Source organism: Taeniopygia guttata, chromosome 4 (assembly GCF_048771995.1).
Source record: "Taeniopygia guttata chromosome 4, bTaeGut7.mat, whole genome shotgun sequence".
Classification (NCBI taxonomy): Eukaryota; Metazoa; Chordata; class Aves; order Passeriformes; family Estrildidae; genus Taeniopygia; species Taeniopygia guttata.
Window position 1 is genome coordinate 62,735,959 of NC_133028.1, and position 25,183 is coordinate 62,761,141.

The 25,183-nt window shown below is 41.9% G+C and overlaps 1 protein-coding gene across 4 annotated transcripts in view; it reads left to right on the forward strand.

The window, feature by feature from the left end:
• The window catches only part of MAML3 (mastermind like transcriptional coactivator 3), a 243,445-nt gene that overhangs the window by 143,724 nt on the left and 74,538 nt on the right, over positions 1-25,183 (forward strand). For all 4 annotated transcript variants that reach the window (XM_030271922.4, XM_030271921.4, XM_072928755.1 and 1 more), the window contains exon 2: positions 13,134-14,621. In XM_030271922.4, coding sequence (XP_030127782.4) covers positions 13,134-14,621 — 1,488 coding nt within the window. The remainder of the gene's footprint in view (positions 1-13,133; positions 14,622-25,183) is intronic.

Consider the following 25,183-nt stretch of genomic DNA (forward strand, 5'->3'; position numbering starts at 1 on the left):
TGCACATTTCATACCCAGCTCCCTGCAGCCTCACATCACTGCACAGATCTGCAGTGGCACCTTGCCACTTAATTGTTGAGGCTTCCTTGATCACTGCTGCCACCCTGGTGAGAGCTCCAGGGCTCCAGCAGAGCACTGGGAAAGCCAAGGAGGAGGCAGGGACCAGTTGTAGCTTTATCCCCGGGGGGACTCCTGCATGTGCATCTTTACCAGGAGAGGCTGGAGCCAGGAATGCCAGAGCACACAGGCTGTCTGCAGCCCTGCTGCTGGGCAGGGACCAAGAGAAGAATCTCTGCAGTTCTGTGGTTTAGTCTGAATCCTTATGACTCTGAATTCAGTGAGCTACCAGGGGAGACAGCACTCCCAAGCAGGGTGCTGTGCCCTGTTGTGTTCCCCTGCAGCTCCTCATGGAGCCTTTTACCTGGGGCCCAGTTCTGTGTTGGTAGCATTTCCCTGCCTTATAGAGAAAACTTTGTTCAGTAGTTCAATGCTTTGTTCAATGCTGCTGTAGACAGACATTGGGAACGCTCAATGGGAAAAATACCTGTTTTAGTTCCAGGCACTGCAGTCCTTTCTCATTAGCAGGGAGAGGAGAAGGCTGCCACTACTTTACTGATGAGTCAGGAAAATCCTCTGTTTACAGTGTTGAATGTTTTTAATATGATTATTGCAGGTCTGAATTTGGAGTTTGGCAATATCAGAAAGCTTTTGAGTTTTGAGGAAAAAAAAAAAAAAGAAAGAAAACAGCAATGACTTATGTCCCCAGATACAATGAAATCACAGTCTCCTGCAAATCCTACAGCCATCATGGCTCACACTATTCAAAGTTGTTCTTGGCCTCATATCATCCACCTGGCACTGAAAAAAAGTCAGTCTCAGGCAGCTGTGCCTTTTAAAGCTGGGCCCTTACTGTAATTCTGAAATATGCTAATTGCCAGGCTTTTATTTTCATTTGACTGTTTTGAAAAGCTTAAAAGAAAGGAGGAAAAATAAAGGAGCTTTGGAAATAGCCCCAGGAAAAACCTCAAGCTGCTTCCAATGTAATTTCCTTTAAAAGCAAATTTTGTACTCTGTGAAACTTTATCATTCAGAAGATTTGCACACAATCCTATATGTTCAATGTCTATGTGATTTTATACAATTTCTTTAGCATCTTTGTTCATTGTTACAGTTGTTACTAAGGTTATTATAGCTGTCATTAAAGGAGGAAGTGCATGCTTACTCCAGAGTTATTCTATGATTCCCTGTGTGTCTAATTACAAATACATTTTTCCCCCGTCTCTACAGACTTTGGTTAGAACATCATGCTTGTAACACTGCTTACTGTTTATCTGGGATTTAAACTGAAGCTCTTCCTGCTAGCTCTCCCCTTCTCCTTGCCTCTCCTAAATAACCCAGAAGTGATTGAACATGTAAGTTGGTTACTAAGCAAGAACCTGGAGCTGCACAACCTTCTTTCCTTTGGCAAAGCAAGAAAGTTGCAAAGAGTAAATGTAGAATCATTATTATAGGCCAAGCTATGAAGATTTCAAGCTTATTTTCTTAGAGTTTAGTGGAACAAAACTGAAGCCTCTGGAAATGAAACAGGGGGAAAGACCCAACCCACACAGACAGAAATCTTTATTAAACACAGATGTCAACAGCAGTAGCATGTAATTAGCACCCTAATTGTGACTGGGCAAATAGCAGTGGCTTGGGGAGGGTCCAGATGGAGGCGTCTGACTGTGGATGTGTCTTTTTCAACTAGTTATCAATGCTCCCTTTAAGGTCAGTGAAAAAAAAAAAAAAAAGGAACTTTCTGGAGCATGATTTATCTCATCCCATCTTGGCCTGGTATAGGGGGTATGAATTGCATTCTTAAGACTGGACTGACTTGACCTGGTTTTGCCTGCGCCTTTCTTATGGTGCCTGCAAGGAATCCCAGACTCCTCATCCTCTTCATAGTTCCCTATAAACACCCCTTGTTTTTCCTGAATAAGAAAAAAAAGAAGACATAAAACCACATTGATCTGACAAGATACAGGGTATTTTGTATTTCCATTGGCTGGGGACAGGATTTGAGAGATTTGAGTCCAAGTCTAACCCTGCCACTGACTTAATATACAGCTTTAGGCAACTCCCTGCTCTGTTTTCTGAAGTGAAATTTAGAGATTTAATGTGTGTTTGCATCTGAATGACAACATTTAAGTAATAAATTATGGGGGGAGGTAGGAGGGCTGACACACAAATTCCACATAATTCTGGTAGTAGACCAAGGGTACTGTGTTTTCAGAACTAACAAATGAAAAACACTGAGTACTAGGTGGCTTATCATTCCTACAACAGGAGAAAAAGGAGGGAAGGGGAAGTCCTTTAAAAAGAAAAATAAGATTTCCATGGTATGAACTCACACTGGCTTATAATGCATTTCTATCGTGGCTTATCTAACAGTAAACAGTGATGTCTAGTGCTTCAGACCTTCAAGGGGTTTAGGAAAGAACTGTAGTGTTTTCTGTGACTTGGTCTTTACCTACAACAAGTGCTTTATTGTCTTGCACTTATTTAGCACTGTTAAAGGCACAAACTTTCAGTGGTGAATGGGACTTGAAGTCTAAATTTAATTTTAGTTAGCTGCTAATATATGCTTAGTATGCATAGATTGCTGAGATTAAAACCCATGTGAGTGGGCAGTGACTACATGTGCATGTGTGCACTTGTGTGTAAAAACCACGGAATTTTTTCTGACAGCCAAAGGAAAAAATAAGAAAAAAAACCTGTGTTGTGTGCAGTGGGAATGTACAGACATCTATAGCATTATGGGTTGCAATTCCTTCCCTTGGAGGGCTGTTTTCAAAATACACAAATAGATAATAGTTCCTGGTTGTAATGTGGTGCATGGCCACAGTTAACTGGGAAAGTAACCTGTTTGGCAGAACACTGCCCACCTTTCTCCTGGTAATCCTTTTTGGTTTGTGTGGAGAGATCTCAAAGCCTTATACACCTGTGGGATTTGGGAATCTTCATGCCATTGCTGCCATGAATCCAGCACTACACTGTATGTATATTCAGAGCAGGATGGGAGAGAGGAGGAGGTTTATCCTGGGATGGAGACAGCTGCTGTGGATGAAATAGAGAAGGTAAGACCTGAGCAAAGGTCTTGGTCTGATCTTGTAATTTATTGCATAAACCATTCTTCGTACTTTCGGTTGCTTGGTACACTCAAGGTGAATCATGTGTTAAATATTGTGCTGAATCAGGGCCTTCATTTGCTTAAAATCTTTCTCTTTACACTTCATCAGTAAACTTAAATGGTACATTTGCAGTTCACACCACACAGCATATCCAGTCTTGTGTGTCTGTGACTCTGGTAATTGCTGGGAGCTGGGAGACCAGACGTGCTTTTCCATTAGTTGTGCTGTGTGCCTTTGTGACACCTGAGGTCAGCTTGATGTGAAGCTACTGAGGCCACAAAGAGATGAAGTTTGTATGGACTACTTGGCCATATTTAAGACAAATCTGCTATTCTCTGCTGTCTGGCCTTTAGCCCATGGCAAATAGCTCCCAAACTGTGCTCAGAATAATTCAGAACGTGTCTGGAACATCCTATACAGTCCTTTGATTCCTTGAGTCTTCAGAGAACTTCGGTGATCCTGCCTTTTTTTTTTTTTTCCTCAGTACTTGCTATAACTTGTATTGAAATCAAAATATGAATGTAAAGAGGAGTTATTCCGTTAGACATAGCGTCTATATCTGAAGAAATTTGGATGCAGAAGAAATTACCTTATCAATGCACTCCTAATTGCTAGTGCACTTAATGGGATTCACCTGGAGTGTGTTCAAGGTCAGGCTGCATGGGGTCCTAAACAACATGGTCTGAGGTCTTGCCCCTGCTTGTGGCAGGGGTCTTGGAACAGGATGGTCTTCAAGGTCCCTTCCAGACCAGACCTTTCTGTGGTTCTGTGACCCAAGGAATTCAGCACCTCTCAGGACTGAGCCATGAGTTTTATCCAGGAGTCTTTCAGAACTCCTGCTTCCTGTGTTCTTTTTAAAGAGATATGCAAAGTCAAGATGAATAACCAGTTCCTGCATTGCTCTTCTTTCCTAGAGATGGATCAAGCTGATTGTGCTGATCAGGAAATTGTTTGACTGAAGAAAAAAGCTGTCTCTGACATATTTTCTATTTTGGGATTTTCAGTTATTGGATTTTTTTTTTTTTATGGTCAGTAGCTTAGCACAAATTTATTTCCAAACTCATCTGTCTCATGTTGGATTTTTTTTCCTTTCCCCAAAAGACACGTCTCATTACTATGCAAACAATTAAAATGTAGAAAAGATATGAGAATTAATTACCATGCAAAGCATTCATTTCCCTCTCCTTTCCCCATGCTTGGTTCTCCTTTACAATTCTTACTGTAGCATTAATTGTTCAATCTATACTTAGATAACCTGTACTCCTTTAAAGGTATTTGTCCTTTCAGAGAAATCTTCAGCTGACCTATGTCCTCGGCCAAGCTGCCTATTCAGGGAACAGATGGGAAAAAGGAGGCTAAATTTACCATTTTATTTGCAGCCCAGTGTGACTGATACACAAGGTTTTTCTTTTAATGTCTTAGTTGTGGAAATCTGTTAATTTGATATTTATTTTCAAGTGGAAGCTTCATTTATGATGTTACCTCAAGAGGGTGACTAAAATGTGTGGGCTTGAACAGGTACAGTGTATAGTGTACAGTCTATACACTGTGTGGCTCTCATTTCCTTCCTTTTCCAATTGTATGAAACACTCTGCTTCAGAAAGCACGAACTTGAACTTAGTCATGTGGAAGAATCCCTGGAATTACTTAGCCCACACCGATTTGAGGAACTGGAAGGTGCTGCTTCATGTACCTATGGAATAAGTAGCTCTGTTGCCATGAGGTGATGTGTGTTGGGAAATAACACCAGTGATGTGAATGGAAGACAACTGTGCCATTTCTGATTTCAGCCTTCTGTCAGTTTGTTATCTGTCTTCTAGAGATTTTGCACTAGACAGGCTTCAGTAGTAAAAGAGATCCAATAGAATCTCATGGTCCATGAAATCTATGGTGTCATCAGGGGATTACTGTCATGCCTTCACCATCTCTTCTGGCTCATTCTTTGGAGTTTCTCTGAGAATAGTCTGGAGTAATATATTATGTATGTAGATTGTGCCATGGCAGTATTTTGCAAGCAGCTGGAAGGTAATTTGCTTCCCCTAAGCATAGGAAAGGTTTTTCCCTTACATCAGTTAGACAAGGTTTTAGTCTGTCAGTTCTGAAGTCAGGAACAGAGCTCACATGCTACTGGTGCCTTAATGACAAGGAAAGCAGAGGCTGTGTCACAGAGCTGCTCCTCCTTTGCAGAGGACAGGAATGCTTTCATGTCCCACATACCTCTTTGCGAGGCAGGCAGGATGCCATCAGCATACTTCACTAGCCTGCTAAGACTTGTGCTCATCCAAGGATGAACTGGGACAAGATTTTTCCTGGGAAACCATTCCTAGTGTCACATACACAGTTTAAAGAGCTACTGACTAGCTATGGTGCATATGCAACAGCACTAGGTGTGTTGTTTTGCTGCTTCTTAGTTTAAAACACAAGAGGTTCCTTGCATTTCTTTTCTTACCTGATTTGTAGTTCTTTGGGAGGCATAGCTTTAATAATCTCCAGTGTCTGCTTTTTATCATTATCCTCTCTTCTGTCCAGATACAAAGCAGATTGGAAAGGTTGAAGACTTATCAGAACAACTCCCAGACAAGTCGATTGGAGGCTGCCTGACTAAATTCTCATAACACACCCTGAAGATGCAGCTCATGCCATCTGTAAGGACAATTTCAGAGAGAGCAGATCTTGGCTGCTGGGTGTGAGAGGCAGGAGTAGGCACTGCCAGCTCAGTAGTTCAGCTTGTAGGTTCTTAGCACCTTCCTAAGGCTTTTGCACAAATGGAGCAATGCTGGCACTGCAATGAAGTGACTGCTTTGCCAGTGTTTACCCCATTGGGCCAAAGTGGGATTCAATTAAACAGATCTGAAGAGGAGTAAACCATGTAGATCATACACTTGAGCAGGAAGGCTCATTGACAGTGATAACAACATTCCATCCATGAATAGTTTGTGCCCTAAAGTTCAGTTAAACTTGCTGGGCAATGTCTTTGCACTCAGCTTTTTTCAAGCTGCTTTAGCACACACCAGCATGCTTACCTGGCTGACTGAGGGCAGGTGGAGTCACAGCATTTGCCTGGTTTGACTTCCCCAGTGCTGTTGCTATTTTGCTCTCATGCAGTGCCTTTTTTTGTTACCCTTCTTCCCTGTTCTCTGCTTGATCCCCCAGTGTGATCCAGCTCCTGCTGGTGGCTGGGAACCTGACAGGCTGTGCTGCCAGCTTTGCATCCAAGAGTCACCGTGACTCTAGTATCACTCTTCAGGGAGCAACCTTTCCTGTCTGATCAGCCAAAATGTGAGGAAGTGGATTGTTTTCCCCTCTGCTAACTCTTGTAGTTTTACCCAGTGTCTTGATCATCATTTTACCATTACTGGGAGGTATTTTGTTCTTCTGGTGACTGACGGCAAAAACAAGGGTGATGATGAGATCCCAGCAGTCCTTTGCAGGGTAAGGGGCAGAAGGTTGAGCCCCTTCCTGAGGCAGAGGTTATTCTATGAGCCTTCAGAGTTGAACAGGCAAGGTTGGCAGGATGAGATTTTACCAACTTCAGACAGATTTCAGAATATATGTGAATTTCCTGTATATATAAAACATTGCCCTGGCCAATAAGAGCTGGGCAGCCAGGCCTAGCCTGGAGAAACACAGCATGTGCTTTAAATTAGCCATTGTGCTCCAAAATCGAGTTGCTACATCAAGTTTCATCCAGTGAGTTAGCAGGCATCAGTGCCATGCTTTCATCAGCATGAAGAAATTAAGCTAGTAGGGGAGTGGTTGGATGCATGAAATACTTTCATTTGTGGGAAGTGCTGACCTTCATGTTGCTTGGCTGCTCGTCTGAGTTCAGCTCCAGCAGAGGTTTCTGAAAGGCTCCACCTCTGCAGGACACTGCAAGTGTCATTGGGAAGCTCCTATGGAGCTGGTGGACTTAAAACACTGGTTACAAGATGTGGCTGTACCTCAGGCAGTGGCACTTCTGGCAACATTGACTTTTTAATGGCAGTGTCAGAGGTGACACAGCAAGGAGGTGCATGCAAAAAATCCTTTCAAATGTTGAAGCTGAAATTCTGGCATGCAAATGGCAATGCTGATTATTCCTTACTGATCTTAGATGCTGTCATGTCAAATCCACTTGCTTAGTGTCACTTCAGAGCCACCTCTGGGACACTTCCTGAATTGTTGATAGGATTTAAGTGCAGAACAAGAAATTAAGTAGCAAACTTTACTCAGTCTTTAGGGTACAGGCTGGAGACTGCTGAATTGGGGTGGTGTTTGGCAGAGCTCGTGGTAAGTACTCCCTGTTGGAGGTAAGAAGTATCAAGATCTTTCTATAGAAGCTCTAGGAGAAGGGAGAAGAAAGGGTGGGGGCAAACTCAGGAACAGACACACTGGTGGAAGGGAGAGTAGAAACCCTAGAGGAAAGCCCAAGACTTGAATTCTTTTGATGGAAAGGAGCTGAAGGTCATGATGGCTGATGGGCCAGACTGATACCACGTGAAGAACTGAAAAGATCAATTTTTAACAGAATGAGTCACAGAAGAGCACGTGGAGAAGATAATAACCCTTGGTTTTTGTAAACATGAATATCCTCTGAGTAAGATGGACTTTGGGCTTTGTCTAGTTTCTCTGCTTTCCCACAGGGAGCAAAGATAGCTCCAGAGCAGGGCACATTCCAGCAGAGCTGGGCAGCCAAGTGGACAAAACCTCTCAGAATTGTTGCCCTTGTCTTGTATTGAAGGGGCTGGAGCTGCCCTAGGGAGAGGAAAGTCAGTGGCTACATGGAGCTGGTACACAGAAACATCTGCAAAAGTGACATCAGCCTCCTTTTCTGGGGGCTCACAGAGGAGAAGTGGACCTGTGTTAGACCCTGTGAGCAGCTTCTACTGTCGTAGAGAGAATTTAGCCTCTCGACTTCCCTCTGGTTTTTGTGTTGTTTTTTTTTGGGGGGTTTTTTTGGGGTTTTTTTTGGGTTTTTTTTTTTGGGGGGGTTTTTTTTTGGTTTTTTTTTTTTAAAGGAGCAATGAGAGGATATTCTGCTGCCACAGCCTCAGTCCCTGGCCGTGCAGGACTGGAACAGCCGCCCACCAAAGGCAGCTCCGGGATGGAGGATGGGCTGCCGGGTGGCTCGGCTGTTGCTATAACAACAGTACCTCTGTCTGGTTTCTTTTGAAAAATGAATTGCTGCTGGTGAGATGAAGCGGAGCAGCTTCTCCTCACAGATGAAAACCCCGCCGACAGCCTCCACACACTCTTGTTTATCTGTTGGGTCTGTCACGGCATGTCCGAGCAGCTCTGCCGAGGATTTCAGGATGGGTTGGATTAGACCATTTGGGTTGGTTTGTGTTTGCGTGCACAGACTGTGTCCCCCTGCCTCTCCTCCAATTGTAAGTCATTTAAAAAGTCAACCTGCCAAAATCTGACCTTTTCTCACTCTTCAACTGGAGTTTTTAAAAAGGCATATAAAGAATCAAGCGTCCTGCTTCACTCTCTTGTGCTTTGGGGTATAAAACTGAAGTGAAATGGAGATTCATCAGCCAAATATTTTTGGTGAATAAAGCTAAAAGCTTATGAAGCTGAAAGTGGGTTGTTTTATTTCAATATTTTTCTTTGATTTTGATTTTCCTTTAATTTTTATTCTATGTGTCAACAATCTTCTGTTCCTAGACATAAATCTTTCAACTCCTGCTAATATCTTCATAACACATGGCGTAAAACATGCACAAACTGTGTACTTGTACTAAGAAGGAGAGGGAGGGGACTTTAAAAGGTACTGTTGTACTTCAGGGATTGTCTTTATAGAGGGAAGAAGAAGTGCTGGGATTTTAGTCTAAGACACTGTGGAATCCTGCTTGTGGTAAACTGTTTGCCAGGGTATGCTCAGTGTAGGATATCCAAACCATTCAAGAGTTAATATGGTGATTGGGAATGAAATCAAGATATGAAAAGGAAAGTTTTCATTATAGTAAATTGATACGAGTATTTCTGTTTTGTACCTCAAAAAAGGAGATGCATTTATTGTAATGGCTCCCAGCTCCCCCAAAATGCTGGAATCACGGGGCTTCCCCACCTGCAAAGGTTGTACCCAGCATGTTGCCTTCAAACAAACCTTTCATGTTAAGTCTTTGTCTACCTACAGTTTTTTCATGAACAAACAAAGAAAATAAAAATTTACGTGCCTGTTAACCCCCCAGATCCTTAAGTCTCTGGAGGAAAACAATGTGGAAGTGCAAACTTAGAATAGGTTTAATTTAATTTCTTTTTGCAATGAGGCACAACTTCTGTAGGTTTCATATTTCATAGAAAATAGTTTTCATGTCCAGCTGCTTTTTGTTATAATGCATATTAAACATGATTATGAATATTTATATACTGGGCCTGCTTTTACTTTCACTGTCTGTTTGTACAGGGGGGACATCAAAGTTCCCGCACATGATGAAACTTCAGGAACTGATATTTTAAGGGCTGGCTATTTGCCACTAGATAATTTGGATTTCTTTGGTAAACATTCATATACAAATAAGATGATAGATTCAGGATAAAATGGTAAATGTTTAAAAACCTGAAAGTGTGAAACCATGTAAAAGCATATCACTCTTACCAATATTTTAATAAAGTATTCATTCAAACTTGCAAAACATATGGAATCAGTTCATTTGTATTCCTCAGGAGATAATCACTCTCACTAGTCCCTGTCTTGTCATTAAGACAAACTTTTTTCCCATCTTTTCCTTATAGGAACTTTACTTCATGATGGGAAGACCACCAGGTCCTGTTCTTATTTTAGCCCAGCATTTGGTCAATATGAACTTGGGGTAAAGGGCCATGACACATTTTGAGCATTTCTTCAAATCCTGGTTTTGCCTGTCACTCCCGTTGAGCTTGGTCTTGAGTCACTTGCTGTTTGGGGAATGTTTTTCTGATGTGGCAATAGCGACTTTGCAGTGTGATGGCTTAGGAGTTGAAATGAGTAATTTCAGCTGTAAATTGTGTGAGTGGCCCATTAGGGGCAATATTTAAATATGCTATTTTAACCTATTAGATCAACTGACCACCTGCACTTGAGGCCAGCGTGTGCTCTTTCTTTTCTTGCCCCGGAGCTGTGCTGTTGTACTTGTGAAGCAGTGCTATTACCTTATCTGTACCATCCTTCCCTGTCTCCAGAGTCTGATCCAGGGTTATATAAAGATCAGTGGAATCAAGTCAGCTGTAGGATTCTGCAGCAAGGCAGATACACAACTTAAAAAGCAGCAAGGAGCTGTAAGGCCACACACCGATGTTCAGCTTAACATGGGTTGTAGGGGAGGGAGGCAGCCGAGGTGAGAGCCATACCATAAGTCCCCTTGTGGGATCTGATTTTGATCCTTCACACCAGTCCTGGGCTTCCTTTCCTCATGGCTGCTAACTGGCACAGATTGAGGCAATTCCCCCTTCTGGGCAAGCACCTCTTGCTAGCAGAGCTCTGCTGCTGTGGCACAGAAAGATGTGAAGGTGTGGACAGGAGACGATTCTCTCCTGCAGGGCTCTGTGCTCTGCAGTCTGGTGGGTTCCTGCAGGCTATGGTTGCTAAACTTAACTGTGCCAGGAGAGACTGGCACAGTGTGCTTTTCCACCTGCATCTGTGGAGCTCATGGGGGCAAGAGCTGTTGCATTTGGGAGAGGAGTGGGAATGGAGTGGCAAGGACTTGATAGCAAGGCCCAAAACATGCCCACAGCCGTCTTGACACTCACATTACTGCAGGCTAATTCCCCATCACAGTCTGCAGCCCAGGGAGAGGAACTTCTTGGTGCAAACCACTGGCCATGCCTGTTCCCTCATCTCCAGAAACTGGGGAAGGGAGAGACTCAGGGTATGGACAGCTGCTACAGAGCTGCATGGGCATAAATTCACAGAATTTAGGAAGGGTTGAAAGGGACCTTAAAAACAATCTAATTCCAACCCCCTTGCCATGGGCAGGGACAGCTTCCACTAGACCAGGTTGCTCGGAGCCTGATCCAGCTCATCCAGCATGGCCTTGAACTCTTCCAGGGATGGGACAGCTTCTCTGGGCAACCTGTGCCCACACTTCATCATCCTCACAGGGAAGAATTTCTTACTAATATCTAATCTAAACCCACCCTCTGTCAGTTTAAATCCATTACCCCATCACTTGTAGAAAGTCCTTCTCCAGCTCTCTTGTGGGCCCTTTGGGTACTGGAAGATGCTATAAAGGTCTGCCCTGAACTTTCTCATCTCCAAGACGAACATCCACAACTCTCCAAATTCAGGGTTTTAAGACCAAACACCAGAGAAGGAGACCAGCCATGGGGCAGAGGCTGTGGTTACAGATCAGCTGGTCTATGTGGCACAGAAGCCAGAAGGTGGAGGAATTTCTGCCTGTGGGAGGCTTGGCACACACTGGTTTGGTGCAAGGTGGAACAGGCAGCAAAGTCTCTGTCACTTACGCCAACAGTGACCCACTCGGGACTCTTATTCACATTTTAATTATTTTCCCACATTAAAAAGCTGTTCTGCTCCAGTGCAAATCAAGGAGTTGATGGTCTGCTTAGACTCATAGCCTTGCCTTTCTGCTTGGTTCTCTGAAGAGCAGCCTCACAGTAGCTTGGAGTCCCATGCATGCTCGGCTGTGCTGCAGCAATACCTGTGCTGGCCACATCCCTCTGCATTGTGTGCTGAAAGAGGCCAGGCTGGCCTGAGGGGCAGGAGGAGGGCACAGCCTTCCCAGAACCACTCCCTCCAAAACCTAGGAAAGTGTCTTACACATGGGATGAAAGGGGAACCAGCCCTCTGGGATGGGGGAAATAAATGGGATCTGGATTATGAGAAGAAAGAAGGTTGAGGACCTCTAGGTTAGGGAAGGGGTGGGAGTTGCATATCTGGGACTTTCCTACCAGTAAGAATACTTTAAAGACTGATAAAATCTTCCAGTATTTGGTCTTCCATTGTTCTAGTATCAAGGATGCAAGTGTGTCCTGAAGGCGTTTGCTAGAGCTGTGACCTCTTTACTTCCTCCCCTCCCCACTATTGTTTCTGGCCTTAGCTGAAGAGAGATGCTTTTATTAGCCTCGTACATAAGTAAAGGACTCCACTTGGGTGTGAGTGGGGAGGACTGCTGCTTGCTACAGTTCTTTGCTATGCTTCTATAACCTGACTTAAAGCTGATGTTAATACATTATTTTTTATAAAATTCTTTTATAAATTTCTTATAAAATTCTAAAACATATTTGCTTTTCTGTAGACTTGCTATTATTTCTGTTAGCCATTTATGGTTTATGTTAGCTCTTAGCACATAGCTGGTTTCCTTTTTTTAATTATTTGATTGAGTTAACGTTATGCAAAGCACCTTCTAGTTTCTAGAGTGGATTTTTTTTTTCTCCCTTAAAAGTGATTCTCAATGTGTTAGCCAAGAATATAGGGCTAATCAAATGAAACTATGTAACTTTTGTGTCAACAACACATTTCAATATAAGTAGTCAATCAATTATATTGCAGTTATTTTTTAAAGAAGCTTCTAGAAACTTGCAACAAAAAAAAATTCAGAGTGATTAGTAAATTTTAGTGATTCCTAAGAAAGGAATCTTTTTTTGTTCTCTTTTTTTGTTCCATTTTAAGTCTTCTCACTGTGTTAGGCACACTGTTTAAATCTCATCCCTGTATTAGGCACTAAAATGTTGAACTAGTCAACTTGCTCCCTAAATTTCTTGGAAGTTAGCACAGACTCAGCTTGGAAAGCACATACATATTTTACAGTTCTGCTTTCCTAATCAAGGGAAGGTTTGCTTTGGGACAGGGAGAAGTGTTTGGTTGTTTGGGGTTTTTAGACTGTGTTTTCAATTTGATTAAGGCATAAGGATGAAATCAGAGAAACTTCCTAATAAGTTTTAAAACTGGCTTGATGAGGAGTATCTTGTCATAGTGCCCATGAGCACTTATTTTGCATCTGCAAATGGTTAATTTTTTTCTTTCCTCTTGTTTTCTTTAAGCTTCAAGAGACAGTCAAAAGGAAGTTGGAAGGCGCACGTTCACCTCTCAATGGAGAGCAGCAGAATGGAGTTTGTGATGGGAACTTTTCTCCAACCAGCAAGCGGACACGCAAGGACGTGCCAGGCATTGAGGCAATCAACAGCTTGCCCATTAATTTGCCTTTGCCTGCTGTTTCTCCTCTTCAGCAGCTTGACATGAAGGCTCCTCTGCTCCTGCAGAACAGTAGAACTCACAGAAGTGGTCTAGAAGACTTGGGTGAAAATGGTGGGCTTTCTGAGATAAAGCTCCCTGTTAACGGCTGCAATGAGCTGGATGATAGTTTTAACGTCCTACACAGCAAGGAACTAAAGCAAGAGCCTCTGGATGACTCCAACTGCATAGACACTTCTGAAACATCTCTTTCAAATCAGAACAAGCTCTTCTCAGACATTAACCTAAATGATCAGGAGTGGCAGGAGCTCATAGATGAGCTGGCAAACACCGTCCCAGAAGATGATATACAGGATTTGTTCAATGAAGACTTTGAAGAGAAGAAGGAGCCTGAATTTCCCAGGCCTGCCACAGAGACTCAGGAGAGTGCGAGTGTAAAAAGTGATCCATCCCATTCCCCATTTGCTCATGTCCCATTAGGGTCTCCCCAGGTCAGACCATCTTCTTCTGGTCCTCCATTTTCCAACATGTCCTCAGGCTCCAGCATTGCTTCTGCATCCAGTGCACCTCTGGCCCCAGTCCCTGCTGGATCACCAGCAAACTGTGTTGTCCAGTCCCCTCAGACTCCCAGCCAGAGCCACACTCCCGGACAGACACAAGTGCGCTCTGGAAATGGCTTCCTGATGAACCCAGCATCAGCCGTGGTAGGATCAGGGCCTGGGCCAGTGACCCTGCCTAGTGCTGACCTGTCCCCAGCTGAGCAGCTCAAGCAGATGGCAGCCCAGCAGCAGCAGAGAGCCAAGCTCATGCAGCAGAAGCAGCAACAGCATCCAAATCAGCCATCAAGCTGGTCACCGGGGGGGCCTCCATCTAGTCCCTACGGAGGACCCTTCAGTGCAGACAAACCAAATAGTCCGATGATGTATTCTCAAGCCTTTAACAACCAAAACCCTATAGTGCCTCCTATGGCAAACAATTCCCAGAAGACCACAATTAATAACTACCTCCCTCAAAATCACGTGAACATGATCAGTCAACAGCCAAATAATTTGGTCACAAACTCCTTGGGCAAACAGCCCAACATGCTTTCTTATGGCAACACTAAACCTCTGACCCATTTCAATACTGAGCTGAATCAGATGATGACCCCAGCAATGGCAAATCCCGGGAAGAACACCATGATGCCATACATCCAGCAGCAGCAGCAGTCCCAGCAGACGCAGATGCCAGCTCAAGTGGCACACCTGAGCGAGGAGCAGAAACGCATGCTCATCATGAAGCAGAAAGGAATGATGAATCAGCCCATGGCATACACAACACTCCCTGCCCTCGGTCAGGTAAGTGGTGAGTGCACAGCACGTGGGCGACAGGAGGCCGATACAAATTGTACAATAGGCCTCTTGTATCGGCCAATACAGAGGCTGACACCTCTTTGTCCAGTCTCCTCCATTCACCCCTTCCTTCTCCTGGAAAGCATGGAATGTCATTGCAGATGCTTGGTGTTTTTTCACGTGGTATTGGAACCTGATTATTTTAAGAAACAACTGAAATTATGTTGCATTACACTTTAGATATGTTCTTAATTCACTGCTCTTTCTCTGTGCCTCTTCTGATGAGTGCTTAAGGGTAATTCTGGGAAATTTTGGGTCAGAAGTCACTCTTCCTTGGAGGATTTATTTGCTTTTTTTTCATAATGCAAGACTTGGTGGTTGTGGATCCCAAACCACTGCATGGCTTAATTTCCAGAGTGTAGTTAGCATTGTAACAAAATGATGGAGCAGTTGGTCCCTTCTTCTTTGGGTAGAGATCAAGCCAGATTTAAACAGCATTTTTGGCTTTTTGGCTCTGGGAGCAAAGGAAGAACATTTTGGGTGCCAATTGCCTTTGGTTTTCACTGGAAAAAGTAAGAACAACGGGATGCTTTAAGTGGTGTTTGGACTATGATGGTGAGATGAGGCGGTTTATTCTGGGACTTTCAAGCAGTCTTTAGCAACCCCAAGTATGTTGTCTTTCAGAAAGAGGCTAAAGCCATGTTGGCTTAGCATCACTGGCATCACTGTCTCATATGTATTCATGCTAAGCTCTGGTGCAGCAGTTGCCAGGCTTAGGGAATGCTTTGTAATGAGTTAATAACCAGTTGGAATAGTGGTTACATCAATGCCCTTTCGCCTTCTGGGTCAGCAGGGTGTTCTTAGTTGTGCAGCCCCTGTAAAGATCTCCCCGCTGGTGTCATGGAAAGGTTCAAGAACAAATTTTCTAAATATTGTATGGAGAGTTTAAAAATGGATTAAGGTTACTAATCAATTTCCAAAGTAAGTGATGCCTTCACAGAAGTTATGTGCCACCAAAACACATAAAGAAGTCTGATATACACTAATAGTGTATAATACACTAACAGAATTGTTGGTTGATCATTTTAGCATAATAGCTTTTCACCAAATTAGCTGTTTCCACACCACCTACAAGGAATACTTCGTTCTGAGCATGGTTTAACTGTGACTCACACTGTAATGCATGTAGAAATACAGCACATTTTGTCATTCCTTCAAGCTTATGGAGTTTGGGGATCAACCAATAAGGAGAAAGAGGAGCTTCATCAGGTCAGAGCACATCACATGTTATTTAAAATTAATTGCAAAACAATAAGAAATGTTTATCTGCCTCCTGGTTTTGGTTCAGGATGTATGGTGACAGCACAAAGGTTCGTATTTTTATATTAATTCTGCTTGCCTATTTTATTAGACATAGGTGATGTAAAGCCTCTTCTTTTGGGGAAGGTTTATCTAGAGAAATACTGCAATAATGACATAGAACTCAGACTGTAATTGTAGCTACAGATTTATAAGTTTGTAACTAAGAGGCAGAGGATGCTTGGTCATGCTGCCTAATGGTTTGTCGTTTCTTTCTTTTGCTTTTGTTAAATCTGCTGAACTCAAAGACCCATCAAACAGCTGAGAGGATGAACTGCCTGTGTGATAGAGTTAATGCCATCTCCTCCAATTCATAAGTCAAGAAATTAATGTTAGTATCTCTCTGCAATTCCACAATATGAATGGGTAGCCAAGGTTCCATATATTTGATATATCTAATCTCATTCAGTTCCTCTTTCCTTAATTTTTTTTAATGTAGGAAAAACTAGGTATTTGGATAGAACTAGACATTCTTCCATAAACACGTCCAAATATTAAGTCATTTCTGTGACGTACAAAGAAGAAACTTAAGGCAGAGCCATACTTTATTATATATTATGTGCAACTCACATTTATTGATCCATGCAGGATGAGGGACTTCTTGCTTTTGTGTAGACATCAAAAGGTCCCTTTACTACTTGTGGAACTCACTTGCCTACACTGAAGGGATTTATTTTGATATGAAAGGTTGAAGTAATAAGTTTTTAACTGTGATGTATTTCTTCCTTCTTTGTCTCCTGCTTCCTTGAAAAGCATTTTCCTGTGGAAAATGCGCTTATTATTGCGAGATGTGCTTAATGGAACTTACTGTTTTTGCAAAAGGGGTAAAAATGTTGATATTGTTAAATTAAACACAGACTGATGCAGATTATCTGATTCTACAACTTACTACATGCTGATAGTCACAGATGAAAAATAAGAATATTGCACTCTTCAGTTTGAAATAAATTTCTGAATGTATAGTGAATTTATCTTTCTGTCAGTTTATAGTTTTTATTTTCATTGTAGTTTTGGGGTTTGACAGAGATTTGTAAAAGTGTACGTTTCTGTTAAATAATCACAATTATTTAACAAATTATATTTAAGGAGAAAAAGAGTATACCTATTAGCAGTGACCATATACTTCTGTCAAGTTACTCTTACAAAGGCATATTCAAGAACCAAAAGCTGATTAGAGATCATCTGACATGTACATAAGTGCCTTGGCTTGTTTTCTGTGTGCTGCTGTAAAATTTAGGTATGGTTTAATTCTGTGCATGTGTACGGACACTAATTAATACCCGTTTGTGCCTGAGGTACTTCTGTTGCAATAAGTAGCATTCTTATATGAACACATTGCTTCAGTTGTCGAGTGTATTTTAGTGAGGCACACCATTGTTTTCAGCCCAGCTGGGGCTTTGCAAATGCTCTGTGGAGGTCAGCTGTCCATGACTCTGATTAATGTGTCAGTGCTTTGGCCTTGTGTCCTGGGCACGCTGAGCAGCACTGCCTACTCTTGTAAAGAGAAGAAGCCTTTCCTCTCACTATTTGTGTGAGTGGTTGGACAGGCAGAGTGCTAAATCAGCAGCCTAGCTAGCAGTATCCAATAGAAGGAGGACTTCTCTAAAGGATCTTTGCACTGAGGGTATTGAGACTCTGCTTGTCAGATGTATTAGTCCTTTGTTTTGCTGTGGAGGTTCAAGACTGATACTGGCACTGTAGCCCTCCACATGCTCTTGCTGAACGATCCATGTGCCCTGAACCATTTAGTCCTATATCTTGTTTTATACCTTGTTTCTCTTCACAGGAGCACTGGTTGGGGTATTTTTACTCAAAGCATATACTGGTTTGGATTTTTGAGTCAGGGATTTTTCCAGAGGTGGCCTGAAGGTAATTTTGATGGGATTTTTTTCTGAAACTGAGTGTTAAAACCATAGGCAGATCCTGACCCACCTATATCCAACAAAAGTCATGGTGGATCCTGACTTGTCTAACTTATCAAGACTCTTTCCTACTAATATTAGCTCATACGTAACTGTTCTCCACTTGGTCAGACTCACACTTAGAATTCCCTGCTCTCTACCTTGCTCCATGTACCCTGATCTGCCCTAAACCAAATTGTTAGTTTGTGACTGTGTGGCAGGTGTTGCCCTTTTTTGCTCTTGCTTTTTCTGTGTGCTTCTTCCATTCTTGCTTAGCTGGTGTTCATAGGCTAATCCAGCAAGTAGATTTTCACAGGGCTGGTAACTTTCTTGGTATTTGAGGGGTAGAGGTCCTCTTCTCTTCTGGTTCTCATGTCATAATAAAAGAAATCAGTTCCCCACCAAGATGGAACAGTGGCTTTGTTTAGACTTTTTATATGATTTTAGAAATAAAAGGAAGAAAACCTGAACCACCTCTTTCTCAAATACACTGTTGTTTAAGCTAAAATGTTCCATTAAGTTTTTGAGATGTATGCAAGGTTTTATGGGAGGCAATTTTTCTCTTGTTCCTCAACCCAAAATTTCAAACTGAGGAAAAGTAAAAACATTTTCTTTGGGAAATTTAGGAATAATTAGTTGTGCTTTTTCTTGGTTCCAGCTGTTCTATATGAATGCATAATGGTAAGGGGAAAAAAGCAACCGAAAGGAAGAGCTGCTGAATAGCTGGGGCAAAATTTGATGTTCGGAGCCAAGTGTGTGAGGGAAAGTAATGAGAGGCCAAAACAAAACAGAATTCTCTGTGGGTGTAAGAAAAGTAAAACTAGACTGCAGCTATTTGCCTGCAAGGGACTGTGAGAATGCTGCAATTATTTCCTAGTGAAACCACTAGTTATTTTGTTTAAAATTGTAGGGATGTGAATGAAGGAGAGAAATGACACCTGCAAGAATATATTTATATTTCATTATCTGTCCTTTGTTTTAATCTTATTCATTCAAGATGCATCATCTGCTCAGTCTGGTTTTGCATGCCAAAGGTAAAGGGAGACCTGTGTCCTGAGAACATTTCCAAAACATAATCATCATTGTCCTTTAGAAGTGAAAGGGTGTGTTTCTCTTCAAAATGGTAAAAGAGATTTTACACTTTTTTGAAGGTTATCTTTGAGCTAGTAAGACAAATAGATTGTTGATGCTCTGGAATTCGGCCTTTTTCAAAAGCCTACTTGGAAGTAAAGAAGAAAGACTTGTATTCACTACATGGAAGTGTGACAGAGAAACAACTGTCTTACCAGATTTTAGGAGAGACAGGTTGGAATGGAAATAATGAAGGAGATAGTGAGGATCACTTGCTGAGCAGCCTATAGAGCTATAATGATTGCCTGTCTGTGCTATGTTTGACTTGTAGACACTGCTTTCCACAAAAGCTTTGACTTGGACTTTAGATGCTGTGCCTGCCTTTTACAGAAGTCCAAATGTGTTCGCTGGAAATCAGTCTCAGGTAGACTTTTAAGGACAGATGGGTTAACAAAACATGCTCAGATGGATTCTGACCATCTTACCAGGCAATTTGGGAACATAGCCTAGCCTTCTTACCATGCCTGCTGTCATCTGCCCATTGTGTTGTAAAGAAGGCCATGTTAGCATAAATCACTAGAAACAAGGGTTGGATAGCATTTGGATGAAATCTCCATGGCATAATCCTCAAAACCTATTTTGTTGGTGATTCCTCATTTTGTGACCTCTGGGTGTGTACTTTTGTAACACAAACTTTGTTCATTTCATTTGGCACTGTTTTTTTTCTTCAAGTTTTTTTCCCAGCCTAGACCTTGCAAAATCAAAGTATAAAAGCATTTGTCCCATGCCCCAACTAAAGCACTCATCCTGTTTTAAGGAAATGGGATCAGACTGCCCAGGCAAGTCGTTGATTCACCACCCTTGGAGGTATTTAGAAGACATGCACTAAGGGCAGTGGTTTAGTGGTGGACTTAGCAGTGTTGGGTTAAAGGCTGAACTCAGTGATTTTAGAGGTCTTTTCCAGCCTAAATAACCCTATGATTCTATGAAAATCTTTGGTGAAACCTACTGTCTCGAAACCATGCTGACCGGTATTCACTGTTAAATCCTCCGAGTTATTGCTGGTAGAGAGCTGAAAGCAGTTGTTCCACTGCTTTGCCAGAGAGTGTGTCAGAATAACTGGTCTCTTCCACTTTATAAAACACAGTTGTAATGGTAACTCTTTGATTTATAGAAACTTCTCCATTTGTTTAAGAGTTAGAAAAATACATTGTTGTGTGATTTTCTTCTTGTCAAGTTTCTTGAAGACTTATAGTCTGTATTATTCATATCTGTAAAGAAAATGTCCTATGTTATGTTTAGAAGCAGTTAATTGGTATTACTGACTTCACGAAGTAAAGTGTATATTAAATGTCCTCTATTTTACTTCTTTTCTTTACACTTTTCCTTACAACATTATCTAGATTTCTATGTAAAGAACAGTGTGTCCTGTTATTTAGCAAGGTCCAATAGTTTAATGATTTAATGTGTGCCAATCAAGTCTTTCAGTTTTATTCATTACAACTGCAGTTGTGAAGCACTGTAGCCTTGAAATGTCTATAGCCAGTAGCAGCATATTTTTGCATAGAGTGCTACCCTTTCCTGCTGGGTTTTTGTGCCATTTTTTCCTGAAAGTGCAAGTTAGCATCATCAGTTTTAGCTTTCCAATCTCATGACCCATTCTACCTGCTTCCAGCCATACCAGCCATAACAAATTTCTTATTGTCCACTTGCCTTTGTAACTCTCTGTGTTTATTGCAAACCAATAAACCGCCCTGTTTTCATGTAGACAGTGAGTTCAGGTCATAAGTTAGATTTTGTTTGTTTCCATTTTTGCTTTGAGAAAAGGCTTATTCCAAAGACAAAGAGTAAGGTTCCTATCCTTGAGAGTACTTTGTCTATTTAGCCTTTAATACCTCACTACTGGTTGCCAGAACTCACAGAGCACTTGTCTGAGCATTTTGGTTTGGTTTGCTCTGATTCCTTTTTCTCCAATCTGGGATCTCATGATGTAGATTGAATCATAGCTTGCACTTAGATAATATTTGAGTTTTAGATTTGTCCTTGTGTAAATTTTGTAACTCCATATGTGTCCTTAGCTTTACCTTTTCCTGGAGTGTAGACACTTAGAATTCTTATTGCCCCTGTATTTATTCATTTCCTTTCTACAAATCCTGGGTTTGCCAATTTGCTTCTCAATATCTCAAAAACATTAATCAGACCTTAATTTTACAGGAATGTGTATTCCTCTGTTTAAATTCATAAATATAGAAGTCTGAAAGCCTAAAACAAAAGTCAAGCCTCACAACACTGCTAGTTGGAAATATTCAGGAATTCTAAAATTGCTTTAAAATCATTAGCTTATAAAATTAATACATATTGGGGATAAGGTAGTAGTTATCTCCCTGTTTTCTGAACTCCGAGGATTCTTGACTTCCAGCTGTTCTGTATCCTTTTGGGGCAGGAGTTTGCTTTTTAGAGTACAGATTTGATTCGTCATTCCACTTTTGGCTTCAGAATATTAAAGTGAAGGGAAAACATCTGAAATTATGAATCTTATAATGATAAGATAATGTAATACTAGGAATTTTCCATGCCCCCATTTCAATCCAACCTGTTCTTTTACCCAACTGTACCCTCAAGGTTCTGGTGCAACTCCAGACTTCTTTCTTGGAAGCTCCCCTTTGGTTGTGTTTGTATTTCTATGGTGTCACATAGTCCTTTTAGAAAATGCACATCACAAAATGAAATGACATTGTTTCCAAGTTACAGTCCATACTGAATACACAGGTGAAGTAATTGCTCAATGTGTACCAAATTTCCTTCATCTGTCACAAGCAAGAAGGCTGTGAGTGCAGTGGAATTATGGGGCCTTGTACTTGCAGCAGTGATAAAATCAGCAGCAGGTCCTGGCCAGATTTAACAGTACATATCCAGAGCCAAGAAGATTTCTCTACTTCATCTCTTTTTCAGAGGGACAGGGAGTATCTCCCTTCTCTGCCCAATCTTCCAGGTCTCATACTAGCCAAGGGTCAACTTTCCCTTGCTGGTAGTGGGAGTCAGGCAAGTCTTGCAATTCATTTTGGAAGAGAATAGGCTTTGCTGGAAAGCCCAAGGGAAGGCTTTGAAGTTGCCCAAGTTGTCCACCCATTTTCTCTGGCACTGTTTTGGATCTGAACACACTCAGACCTATCTTATATCCACAGAATAACCATCTAAATGGGGGTGGGTGGAGCTGTCCTTATAATTTCTAAAGATCTGAATATAAATGCATAAATCAGTGATTAGCCTTCATCAGGAGTATAACAATGAATTTGAGATTATTGAGATTGGGGGCCCTTACTGTTCTCTGTACTGATTAAAAGAGATGAAACAAACTATCTCCTTTCAGGCTGTATTTCCACCCTCAGCAGCATTTCCAAGCCTCAGTGTCATTTCATGTATCTCTGCTGACATTAGATTTAAAATTGCCTTTTGACTGTTGTGTTCTTTAGGAAACAAATTGTTAGCAAACGCCTTTGCTAGGAAAGCCTTTTCTGGGTAGTCTGGGAGTTTATTTTTCAATTTAAGCATAGTGTCATTGTCTTTCCCACCCTTTGTAAAGGGAACAAGAGACTGGATTAAAACTTAACTCTTTCCATCTCTTTTTCCATCTCCCTCCATAACAGGGGCACATACAAGCTGAGATTTAATTCCAAGCAAACTTGAAATTTTGTTTTTTCAGTAGTATTTCAAGAAGATTTTAATTGTACATATAGAAATATTCTTGCAATGGGAGTTATTCTTGCACAAGCAGTATCCTCCCCTGTGCTCTCTTTACTGCATGAAGGATGGAATGTCTTTGCTGCTTAACTCAGCTGAGTAGGTTTCATGCAGTTTCTGCTCCACAGTGATCACCTAGCTTGCTCTGCCAGGGACCTCCATGTCTTTCTCTGTGTCCTCCCTCTGCTCTGATTTCTCTCTGTTAAGGAGCTTGCAGCAAAGAAAACTTACCAAATAATCAATCAATAAGGATAAAGGTTATATATTCAAAATACTACTTTGAACTAGGTTGTGATTATCTTAAAAGCAATCTCTATCTTGTTTTTCTCTTTATTTTTCTTCAATCTTCTTCCGTCTTCTTTCTTTTTTTTTTTTTTTTTTTTTTTTTTAATGTGTAGGTGACTTCTCTGCTTGGGGAGAAAATTATGAAAAGTCAGCATGGGCTCCTCCTCCCCTCCAGAGGACTGTTCTCTGACTCACTGTGCTGTACACATCCTCCTATGCTGTCTCCTGTATCACCTCGTCTTTCCTGTTTGCTGGGAATGGCATTGGCTTTTGTGGAGGGCAGGTCAGAAGGGCTGGTGACATAAAGAGCCAGCCTAGGGAACAGGGCAAACTGCAGGCTTCCTCTCCCCACGTACCCATCACCAGTTACCAGTGTAAGGGGGAAATGGGCTCCTTTGTGAATGGGGGAATACATGGCAATCCTTTTCCAGCTGCTCCTTCAGGCAGTCCTGTGCACCTGATCAAGCTGTTAAAAAAAACCTCAGTGTTGTGAGGGAAGAAAATCAAGGTATTTCTACTCTGGTGAGGCTTTGTGGAGGGTGTCAGAACCACCTGTCAGAAGAGGCAGTGCCCACCTCAGAGGTCTTGCAGCCAATTAAAGATTACACAGTAACAGCTTCATTTTGGGTAGCACTGTGAAGAGGTCTGAAAAACAGAAATTCCACAATTGGAGTGTCAACAATTATCTGTGCTGCTCCACAAGGTGCAAGAATGGCAGAGGAGGAAGAAAGACACAGAGAGAGTCTGGGAGACTAAGCACTGCCAGAAAGAGAAAATCCCCTACCCTGTGTTCCTTAAATGTCCTCCCTCCACCCCCCTGCCCCACCAAGAACATTTTGGTGGCACTGAAAGTTTGTTTGTCCCAGGAGGATATATCCCAGCTCTTTTGCTTGAGGAGAACATCATTAAGTGCTGACTAATGTTCCAGCTAGGAACTTAGGACCAAGTAATGCTCGTATTTTCAAAGGAAAAGTAATAGTCCCATCTTTAGAGGCTCATTTTTGCTCACATTTCTTTACTGCGCTTCGTGACTGTAGCTCAGAAGTATTCTGAATGTCACTGTATTTTCTGGGGTTACATGTGGAACCCAACAGCCCTTTTAAAACTTGTGTTTACATACTCCTTTGTGGCTAGTATAGCTTTTTGGACACATATTACCAGGAGTTTTTTTATCCCTTCTCTAAAGCAATATGACTTACAGTCTGGTTGTGCCTCAGCAGAGGGCTTGGCCACCTGATCCCAGGGCAGTGATACCAGGACCAGTGTCAGAATCCATTCAAAGCTCTGAGCTCAACATCTACCTAACCTGTGTCTGTGTGAAGGAGTGCTCTCTGATGGTCAGTCTGTATTCCCTGGATGGCTAGGATGTTCCAGATCAGCAGCAAGGTGTACCTCTCACTTCTGACTTCTTATTTTGTCTTCCATTTTATCCATGTGGATCCTATTTCTGATGCTTTCCAAAACATTTCTAAATATTCAAGCCTTATGCTACCTAGAAGCATTATGTTATTGGTATGTGTGTTCCCTCCAGAAAGATTTCCTAATGTTGCAATGTGTGTGTGCGTGTCCATAGTAGGAACAGTTAATATCTCTTGAAAGACTGTCCAAGTAAGTGGTTAAGTGCAGATTTGGAGTCCTTGGCTCAGGAGGTTCTGCCAAATCCCAGCTGATGCATCTAATTTGCTAAAGAATGTGGCTTCTGCTCTCTCAGCAAAGATGTCATTCCTCATGGGCAATAGGAAGCTTGCCCTCTTTATGTTAATGTTCACCAGCTTAGTGCTGTCTGCGACAACAAAATCTGTTAATAAGGAGAGGAACCGATCTGTTGGTCCCTGTGTTCTTTGTTCTCTTGTTGCATTCTGGAGTCCTCCCACTCACACTCAGCCCCTTTTTCATGTGTGAGAGGAACATTTTGTATGCATTAGCCTGCAAGCATATCTTACACATTGGGACAAAACCACCCATTCTGTGGCAACACATCTTCCAAAGAGGTGCTTCCTCATTTACACCCGGTGGGAGCTTGTTAGCAGCTCTTCCTCTACAGCAGGAGAGGAGCTGCCTAGAGAGGCTCAGGTATCTCTTAGGAAAGCAAGCCAAAGTTTAGCAGTACTGTCACAAAATCATGTTTCCTCTGTCTCCTTTTCATTCTGTTTCACACTTGGGCAGTATTAAAGCTGATTACTCACTGCAGAAGCTTTGTCTTTGGCTCAT